The 10,924-nt window shown below is 37.0% G+C and overlaps 1 protein-coding gene and 1 non-coding gene across 2 annotated transcripts; one reads left to right on the top strand and one right to left on the bottom strand.

Annotated features, from left to right (window-relative positions):
- The first annotated feature begins 254 nt into the window (after positions 1-254).
- Trnal-uaa (transfer RNA leucine (anticodon UAA)) lies at positions 255-337 on the top strand. Its single transcript has one exon. It is a non-coding gene; the product is annotated as a tRNA-Leu (tRNA).
- Positions 338-6,972: 6,635 nt separating this feature from the next.
- LOC135481755 (ras-related protein Rab-39B-like) lies at positions 6,973-10,819 on the bottom strand. Its single transcript, XM_064761434.1, has 2 exons — positions 10,285-10,819; positions 6,973-9,259 (listed from the first exon to the last, which is right to left on the bottom strand). The coding sequence occupies exons 1-2, from the start codon at positions 10,500-10,502 to the stop codon at positions 8,833-8,835; spliced, it is 645 nt and encodes a 214-aa protein (XP_064617504.1). The 5' UTR covers positions 10,503-10,819; the 3' UTR covers positions 6,973-8,832.
- Between the last annotated feature and the right edge of the window lie 105 nt (positions 10,820-10,924).

The raw sequence follows: 10,924 nt of genomic DNA, 5'->3' as shown, positions 1-10,924 counted from the left end.
AACACAGACCTGCTGATATTGGCAACAACAAACTATCCGCTCGTGTCGCTGCATGCCAGTCACGTGACACGGGGAGCATTTCTCGGCAAATTTACAGACTTGTGGGTTAATTTTAACACAATCTTTTATATCTGAATAATTTCCGCACAACTATGCATTACTTTATAACACATTTTAGCAAAAAAGGTTAACCAAATGTGCATTACTATACCCATCATTGTTTCATTGCAAGTTTGATGCGGACATGTTGCCAGAGTACGGTGGCCGAGTGGTTAAGGCGTTGGACTTAAGTTCCAATGGACGTAAGTCCGCGTGGGTTCAAACCCCACCCGTACTAAATGTGCTACAATTTTTTTTTCTCTTCTCCCCCTCTCTTTTTTATATTGTGCAAATATTATACTCTACTATGCCCATTTTTTCACACAATTAAAATAAATTAAAAAAAATTACCAACAGTTCAGTTCTCACATATTACATGCAGCCATGCATAGCTAATACACCAACCAGCAAGTTGTACAACAGAAATGTTTTCCCAGCATTTTGGACCCCAAGTTGTGCGGAAAATGGTACACATAGTTACACAACGTCTTTGCGGAATGGACTGACTGGATTTTTTAGTTCAATGATTAAACGATTGACACAGGTAAATATCAGAAATCGTTGACAATAGAACTCAACATTTAATATAATTTAAATATTTGAACCAAGTTTTACAGCCTGGCCTTTAATTTCGCAGACAATCATATTTCACTACATATACCTGCTGGTTTAAATCTTAAGCTTTACTTCAAATTTCTGTTTTGTTTTGGCATCCTGATCCAGTACTTATTTATTTGATTCATGTTAATAGCCATGTTTGAGAATGGTTGTACAAGATGGTCAGTTTTATGAGTGGGAGGAAACTTCAGGGCCTGAAGTAAATTGGACCTTTGACAGGATGAATTTTCATACATGTGATGTACAGGTACAGATATATGTACGCCATACTGGAAGAAGACCATTAGTCGTCTTTAATGAATGTTACACACCACAAACAGCAACCCAAGCAATGCCGACCCTTTAAAGGAGAAGAAAATTTAAATATCAATCAAATACCATTGAAAAGAGTATGCATTTCGTCGAAGGTGCATGTCACAAAACAAATTCTAATATGTACTTGAAGTTAATAAATTTTAAATAAAGTCAAAATCGGCTGTGGGCGACTCCATTTTGCCTAAGAACCAGTCCTGACGTCTTCTGTATTAGGAGAAATGCCGTCGGAAACGGCCGAAGTGCAGTTCGTACATTTCCGGTAGAACTCTTCTCATAAGGCGGCGAACAGTACACTTCGTTTTACGTTTGACGATCGGGAAACCGGAATGTTGGATGTAGGTTCCGAGTTTACACGAACTAGCCGGCAGTTTTAACGACTCTCACTGGCTGAGAGGCAACACACGCCGAGCATAAATTACAGGGTGTTAAAGTTGAAAGACGTCATGGACTTAGTGATTTATGCCAGCTTTGCCGTTTTCAGGCTTTACGTGTATGGCAAGGAAAAATCGCAAAATTATGCAGCAGGTACTACCAGATAGGAAAAAATGCGCGCTTTTCAGCCCATAGTGTCATATTTTTAAGTTTTCTTCTCCTTTAATGTCATCAATGCTCAAACAGTGAGAGATTGAGTGTGACTAATCCAACAATTCAGTGAAAGCTGCAATCCATTCTGCTCAAACACCAGTGCATGTCAAATTTCGTAAATGTATATTCACATACATGTACAACCATAAATTACTTCCACAAGCCCATTTACAAATGTTTATTAATGTGGCACACCTGTAGTCGCCCAAGCCACTCTGATGCTTTCGTCCATAGCTGGCTCTTGATTTAAAGTGACCAGCCCTGATAGCTCAGCTGGTAGAGCTTCCACTTCAGGAGTGGTAGATTCAGGGTCAATCCTGTTCAATCCTAGCCTTTTTAGACTTTGAAAGAGAAAGTTGTAACTTTTTCGCTTGGCGTATCAGTATAATGGCTCGGGCAGGGTGGCTTACTTGCCTTCGGTAAGTCGTCACAGTGAAGCAGCACCAGATAAAAGAGCGGTGGAAATCTGTCTTGCAACAAGGAGGCACATTACACATACATGCACTCTAGGGACTCTTCATCGTGATAGGACTGAAATATTGCTAAGTGCGTCGTTAAATCCCAAGCACTCACTCATTCACTTGAATTAAAGTGCAAGTTTACACACTGCATGGCCAGGACTGCATGTAAATGTATGTACAAAATTAAGAATTCCACATTTGAAAACAAATTACCTATTAATATTGGCACACAGAGCCGACTTCTTCTTAGTTGAGTTTATAAATTAGATCTTCTCACAAGTATAACTATTTCTCCCACAAATATGCTGTAATACAGATTTGAGATGAATTTTGTATAAATTCGATTGGTTCTATAAGCCTAGCTACTGGTACTCATGACTATATTACTTATTTAAGAGAAGTAATAAGGTTTTAATAAAGGGTAGCTAGAGGATTCCAGTCTGGGCTCAGAGGATAAATAACTGCAACTGCCTGGGGAACCACATCCTTCTCCTGGCTCCAATTCTCAACTCTTCAAACAGAAGCTCAGTTTAAGTTTTAGAATTTGGTGTTTTGCTATGTTAAAGGAAACCTTCTCAGCTGACAAAGCTGTAGAACACAACCTATCACAGTGCACTTATCTTTGTCTATTAATTAATTGAACAAATGGGCCAAAAGTAAGATTTATTTTCCTTGAAGTCAGGAATTCGATAAAACCAGCCAAGGAGTCTATTAAATAGGCCTAGACTCCTTGCAAAACAAATCCACTCGTGTCCAAACAGGTTATGAACATAAGCAACGAATCAGTCTAGTGGTGACTGTAGTGCTGTATGTTAATGACACATAGAAGCTTCAGACACTCAAAGATACGATGTCTGTAATCGTATATATATGAGTTAATACAAGCTTAATCAAACATATACATATATATGCTGTTGTGCCACTGTGAGCAGCTTGTACTAGCTGGCAACCCACGCAGACATTTACAAATGCAGCTTTCACCAGATTGTTCAGCTGTGGATTTTAGGTTGTTTGTGACATTGTCTTGCCAATATATACCGTATTCATCCATGTCTAAGAATGTATTTTCCATGTTGTATAGACACAAACCTATACCTGAAGTAGAATAAACTGAAAAAACTTGAAATGCGAACCAGATTAATATGGCAATCTACAAACTGGGTGAATGTGGATTTTATCACAAAGTTTCAGAAATTTTTGCCCATCAATAAACTAAAACCTTTTCCCTAGAGCTCTGGGACTTACTGTGACAACCCACATCTAGTCATATACCTGTTTCCAGAGTGACCCATAAGTAAATGACAATCTGGTAACTATAGAAACTAATTAATCTAATTTGATCTAATTAACACGAATCACAAGTTATCATTTCAATGGTACAGGCATCTCATCACCAAACATTAAATCTGTGGCCCTATATCTCTGGGAGTTACATGTATGTGACAGACAAGAGTACCTGCACTGAGGGAGCCATAGAGATGCATGCACACAGACTACCAAAGCCATCAGGGCCCACTGTATTTCACCTAAAATTTAGCTTGATTCTTATTAATTCATCCATCTTACAGTAGCTTTTTTTTTTTTTTGTGAAGTTTCATTGAAAATCTTGGGGCCTCTGTGGCTCAGTTGGTTAGCGCGCTAGTGCAGTGTAATGACCCAGGAGCCTCTCATTAATGCAGTCGCTGTGAGTTCAAGTCCAGCTCATGGTGGCTTCTTCACCGGCTATAAGTGGGAAGGTCTTCAGCAACTGCAGATGGTCGTGGGTTTCCCCCGGGCTCTGCCCGGCTTCCTCCCACCATGATGTTGGCTGCCGTCATATAAGTGAAATATTCTTGAGTACCTTGTAAAACACCAATCAAATAAATAAATAAATATAACAAAACCTTAAGTGTTCGCATCAAAAGTATCATTTTGAGGTCTACAGTATGTGTGCTTCCGAATGTGCAGTTTTATAGGTCAAACTTCAGATAAACTACAGATGTGGTACCCTGAAATAAAACTTTGTTGAGCATAAAGGAAGTCCAAACACAAAAGTCAGGATTCACAAGTGAACATATATTTTCATCTTGAATCAATGTTTCAATATACATATACCAGTATGCTTCAAACTCATAAGGTCACGTGATTATACATTATAGGCCTACATGTATGTATAAACAGAATGATAATACAGCCAATAGACAACTTGCCTTTCCCGATACAACAAAAAAACCCACTTTCTCAAGAAATTCAAACTCGAGGTCAAAAACTGAAGTGCTATATATTAAGAATACAAAATTTCGAATTTCACAATATACATATGCAAGACTTGCTGTACTCTCTCTCTCAGTATTAATGAAGCCGAAAAGATTTGTTTTCACAGTTGCAACTGGTGAAATGAAAGCTGACATGTCTACAAAGCAGGAAGTCCATACTATGCTAAGTACAGATTATATGCTAAATATGCCCTGTGGTCTATTGTCAAGTAAGAGACAACTAATGCTTCATGAAAGCAATGTACCCTTGTGAATTTGGCACAACAATAATATAACACTGCAGAGAATATTAGCATTTTACTGGCTGTAACAACTGGAAGCAAGATGAAATCAAAACCAAATCAACATGATCAGTGTTTACAGTTAGTATACCTAAATACTGATCCATGTCCAATCCACACGTTAATTACGTTTTGCTGGTATATTTTGTGGATGAGCACTGTTCAAACATAATGGGCAAGTAGGTCCAACATCTGACGATCACACATAAATGCAGGATGCATTTGAAATCAAGCAATCATATTCATAATTCTTATAAGCATATTGACATCACTGCCTTATCCACATAGCCATTTTGGCTTCAACTGAGAGTACTAGAAGACCAGCCCTTGGTTTTTAACAATTTTCTCTTTATTTTCACTAACATGAAAGAGACAATAAATTTTGAAAATCTTTTTGAAATCAGCAGTCTTTTAGCATTCAGAATATATATACTACACATAATTTGATAAATAATTTTTCCCACACGCAGCAAAATGTGAAAGTTTTCTTAAGAGAGGTTTAATTGCGCAGACCAAATGGCACATATTACAAGTAATTTACACCCACAGTTACACACGCCAATTAATGTAGCATTCTATATTGTTTCACAAATAGTGCAAATTATTTTACTCCTCAGTTTCAGTGGCTTCCAGCAACAGCAAGACAAGAAAAATCCTCATAATAAGTATAAATACAGAACAGGAAGATCCAAAGCTAACAGGCGTGCAATTGAGGCAAGAAAGACTGTATGAAGACCTAACCATTATTCATACTGGATGCATGATTAATGATGTCATTATGCTTTTTTTTTTCATTTCTATCAGTCTGAATATGTGGTCCTTAGATCGCTCTGTGGTTAAATTTAAACATTTCCAGATAATTGTTTGCTTATATACACATCTGCATTTATTTTACACTTAACTTGGACATCATGACGTAAGGATATATGGCTCTATGAACAAGACAATGTTAATTTTCAAGACAATAACACACCAAAAGCATAGATCACAATGTTATCACACCTTAGTTATGTTTTTTTTTTATAAATTGTGCATACGAAATTGAGTAAATACAAACTTAATCAACCAAAATATATACATACTTAACTGTATATAAGGTTGAAGAATGGCACCATTATAATTCCATGCTGTGTTAATCACACAAGAAAGGAATCAGGGTCCACTTTCGCAAAACTTGGTAAATCAAATTTTTCAACAATCAAAATTTTTTCAAGCACCAAAAGATGACGTGATTTAACAAAGAAGTTCATCAAGAGAGTTTTGCAAAAAGTTGGCCCAGAATTCCTACCATCTCACATCTCTTGCAATACTACTAACATGCACATACCATTTGGGGTTTGCTGCACTTCAAGGGTACTGATATTACTGCCTAACTTATAACATATCAGAACATACTGTAGAACATGTTGGAGAACTGCAGCAGTAAGTAATATAAATATATGTAATACATATATATATAAGCATAAAAAGCCTTAAAAAATGATAAAAGATTAATGAGTAACATTAATCATCAATATAAGGAAGCAAGCCACAATTCTAAAAAGCTGCACATGAATTGCAATAAAAATTATTTATTCATTTATTTATGTATCTGATTGGTGTCATAATCAAGAATATTTCACTTATACGACGGCAGCCTGTATTATGGTGGGAGGAAACCGGGCACAGCCCAGGGGAACCCACAACCAAGTGCAAGTTGCTGGCAGGCCTTCCCTGGTATGCAATAAAATAATTACATATGTAAGTGATTAAGTTAATTTTTTCTTATCTTCTCTGCTTAATTTTGGCCGGGCATAACTAATTGCATGAATACACTATTTAAACAAAGTAAATAAAATCAGGAAAAACAAAATTATAGATATTTCCAAATCAATTTAACAAGAACAAGGACGGGACTCACATATACTATAATGGGATCATGTGTTAAATTCGTATGGCATCCAATTCAAATCAACTTACTTGGCAAACTTAAACACATTGTTAAAACAAAAAGAGACCTCAAAGTATTAATTTAAATTTACAACAATCAATGAAGACTGGGTGTAAAGAAATAAAATAACAGGCACAACACAAAGTGAACTACAAACAATGGACAGGTGTTACCACTGGAACATTTTAGTAACCTACATGTTCAGTAGGTGAAAAACTTGGTAGGGAATATCTCTTAAAAACCTTAAAGACAAATAGCAGGAAAAACACATGTAAATAAAACAATAAAAAGGTGGAGTAAAAGGTGCCGGACAACCATTGAAGGGATTTTCAGTCATAAACACATACCGGCAGTATAATAGGCAGTCTTTCTCACAGCACTTTGCTTCACATAAAAAATATAATCCAACAATAAATAATAAATAATCCAACTGATTTCTTACATCGTATTTCTTACATAGTATATCAACCGGTTTTCCATAAAATTTAAATGTGTCATTAGTTTATTAATTTATTTACTTATTTAGTTTGGGCACTAAGGAATAATTGACTTGGAAGATGGCAGTCAGGTTAATATAGACAGAGGAAAACCTTGGTACAGGAAACCATCAGCTAATTGACCAACACTGAGCAGGTGCTGGGTTTGACCAGGTGATCTCAATAGTGTAATATTGGCAATTCAGACATGACAGACCCAGAACAGACCTTTACATAAAACCAGGAAATGGAGTCTGGCAAGCTCCCAGATTCAGACGACTAATCAAGCTATTTCATTGGACTACCCCAGATGGAAACTCTGGCATTGTGAATTCCAAACACATGTACCAGACGGACACTTTCCAAAAAGTTTGTCAAATTGTATTTTGGCACAAACAAATTTAGGCGCCGTCATCACACGCCAATCTTGCTCCCAGTAATTGCAATCTGCGTATGTATATGCTATGATAGCAATTTAAAATTTATAGCATGAATAGCACTGTAAGAAAAGCAAAGAAAAAGTTTTACATAGCATTATTTACCATGATTTCTTGATACTTATTTTCCAGAAAGTTATTTCAAGGTTGTAAATTGTATCCAATATTATTACAATAATGCTCACAAAATTTTCTGTTAATTAGACATGGTAACCTTGAACCTTTGTCTCACCTCAATAGAGTATGTTTTCCCATGGAATGGCAACTAGGATGACCAGTGTTTCCTCATAATACATGAGAACTACATTACTGGTTTGCTCAAAAATTGCCATTTCAAAGCCCAAGTTAATTAAATGGGAAAGGTTCCACATTCTCTGTTGCTTTAAGGCAAGACAAGAAATAAATATTTCATGTTTACAAAAGCATTGGTTTCTCTTCAAAATCAAAATAGCACACATATTATAAATGGCACAAATACTTTTGTATAAAAATGTAGAGACCAATAATACATTTTGCACTCTGGCAATAACTGAAAATCCCAAAGACATACAAAGTTTTGGAGAATCCACTGCCCTGGGTGGTACACGTACATCCACAGACAGTGCAAAAATAACAAGTACTTGAAACAAGTACTTTTCATTCTCTCTTATATGTGAATTTGACCTTGACACCAAGCATATAGGCACAATCCTGATAACTGTAAGCAGGTTTTAATTAAATCTGTCAGAACTAAATTCATCACAAGACTTGTATGTCATCATACTAAGGCAATATTCAGTTGATTTTGTGCTCCTGTCTCCAGTATTTGTACAAGCTTATGTGACAATGCAGCAAACACAAGAGCACTTCACTACACATTAAGTTGTACCAATACTGTTGGTATCAATGTTGAAACCAAAGTAGACAACTTTGCACCACATTTGAACTTTGTAACAAATTATTGAGAGGATTAATAATAAAATGATCTATGGTTTCTTTGCAAACATTTACATTCATTATCTAATTTTTCAAATGGAAATTTCAAAAGCTGAACTGTTTGTTAACAGAACCTGTTTCAAACCTTGTATAAGTGGGTAATAAAATTACTAGATATTAGTAAAGATTATTGTTTAGAAGGTTTCATCATTTAAAAACAAATGCAGATTTCCATGAAATATTTATCCACTCAATATCCAAAGGAAAATTTGTATGAAGTCAAAATACCGTGTATAAAGCATGACTAGAAGTCCACAGTAATCAAGCGGGGCTTGTATCCCCTGCATACACCACACATTTACATGCACAACAAATGCGAGTGCACTATGCTTCCAACAGGCAGCCGGCTATTGCACAACCCACACAATACTGCTCCCAGCCCCTCGGTCTGACTGGACTATCAACAGCAGCCTCCACCCTCTGCCTCTCCCTCCATCAGCTGGAATGACTCTCTTGGCCGAGCAAATCCGTTTTTCACTCCATCCCATCCTTCTTCTACTTGTATTTTGCCTTCTTCTAATAACTGATAAATATCTCTAGCCACAGTCAGAAAAGCCTCCTCCACATTCTGACCAGTTTTGGCCGATGTTTCAAGAAACTTCAGTCCATTAATATCAGCAAACTGTCTTCCCTCTCTACTGGTTACTTTCCTCTCCGCATCCATATCTGCCTTGTGGCCCACTATTACATATACCGCTTGGTGAGGCTCTATGTGCATCTTAGATTCTTCAAGCCACTCGCCTAAATTCTCAAAGCTTTTACGCTTGGTTATATCATACACTAGTAATGCCCCAACAGAATTCCTGTAGTATGACCTCGTAATGGATCTGAAAGAAAGAAATATACACTAACTGACAAATAATACCACCAGATAACTGTTCATATGACATTGATATGGTTGTGGGAAAGGTCACATTCTTGGCTTGAACAAGTCAGGACACACTAGGGCTAAGCTCAAAATGGAAACACTGGGTGCTGAATTAAAAAAAGTATGAGCATGAATATGGGTATTGAATAACATTGTGAGTTAATCTCATACCATGTTGGAACTCAAAATTCAACTGTGGTCTGGCAGTTATTAACTGAAGGTCCTTTTTGAACTGGAAGTGACTGACAGGCAGTATCTTGGTCAACCAGTGTATTGTTCAATCGGGATCTTGTTACATATTTGGCTTTTTCAAAACAAAGGGTTTCATTGGCTTGAAACAGCGGCTGTTCACCATTACCGAAGGAAAGGCTCACTGGGATCGATGCCTTGACAATAGGCTTTTCCCCTGTAAAGACAGCACCTAATTATTGCTGTTTTGGGAGATATCCTGTTGTCCATTGTATCAATGATGCTACAGACCTAGTGATAAGTACTATATGCGTATTGTGATATAAAGGAGGGCAAGGTCGGAAACAAAGTTTCACTGAGTTTAGACATCAACATACCTCCATTAGTCTTACATGCATCTGTACTTCATGGTGTCCAGCAAGTATCATATCCAATAGTTTGCCATTATCCCATAATATGATGTAGGTGATATTATAAGATAGAGCAGACCGAAAAGAGAAGCCCTGTGTCCAGATAAATCACTAATCTAACTGCTGACATGTTGATGGATTCTGTCCACATTGTGGATATTTTTGACAAACAATTGGCAATGTGATACTCGCTGAACACCATGAAGTACAGATAAGAGTAAGACCAACAGAGAAATGCTTTATTCCTGAACTCGATGAAACTTTATATATATTATCTTTATATAACAGTACACCTATAGTTCTATATACCTGGGTCTGTGGTGCTAATATATATATGTCACATTAACAGGAAACTTTGGCTTTATTGACTGCTAGGGTAATGTACCTAAAACGTTCCTGGCCTGCTGTATCCCATAGCTGTAGTTTAACACGTACTCCTGGTTTTATCTCGATTAAGCGAGCATAAAAATCAACTCCTACAGTTGGGTCACAAACTTCTGCGAATTTTCCATCTGTGAAGTACTTCAATAGGGAGGACTTCCCAACTGTACTGTCTCCAATTAAAATCAAACGAAACTGATAATCAAAGATTGGTTCTACCATAACTGAGACTCTAAACCCTTGGGTAAATCACACTCTATGCAGTATACTGTCTTAACTAATGTCAAAAGGGCGATCAGAACATGACAAAACACAGGCTTGACAACAGACACTGAGTTCGAGATGACAGATATCTTTTTGTGGTAGGCAATGTCCTTTATGTCGTATCGGAAAGAAACCGTTCAATTTGTTTCCTATTGAGACCACTGAAAGCCACAGCCACTCAAATTTCTTGAGTGGCGACGTTCGTCTGCTTAAGGCGATGTCACTTGCAAAGTGTCTTCTCAAGACAAAACATCCGTCAATGTATTCGTCTGCAATCTTCGGACCCAGCGCTTCCCATGATAATGCGCATGTCATAAAACTCTTATGGTGAGTTATTTCCCTTTACCAGCTACCTCGGTTGTGACGTCTTGATGACGTAA

Source organism: Liolophura sinensis, chromosome 1, assembly GCF_032854445.1.
Source record: "Liolophura sinensis isolate JHLJ2023 chromosome 1, CUHK_Ljap_v2, whole genome shotgun sequence".
NCBI classification, from domain to species: Eukaryota; Metazoa; Mollusca; class Polyplacophora; order Chitonida; family Chitonidae; genus Liolophura; species Liolophura sinensis.
The sequence above is the reverse complement of the archived record's forward strand: the minus strand, read 5'-3'. Positions and strand labels throughout refer to the sequence as shown.

Bases quoted from the DNA above. Each gene is read 5' to 3' on its own strand.
- LOC135481755 (XM_064761434.1), bottom strand. From the start codon at position 10,502: ATGGTAGAACCAATCTTTGATTATCAGTTTCGTTTGATTTTAATTGGA. The intron at 9,260-10,284 runs GTACATTACCCT...TCTTTCTTTCAG, and splicing joins GCAGGCCAGGAACGTTTTAG to ATCCATTACGAGGTCATACT.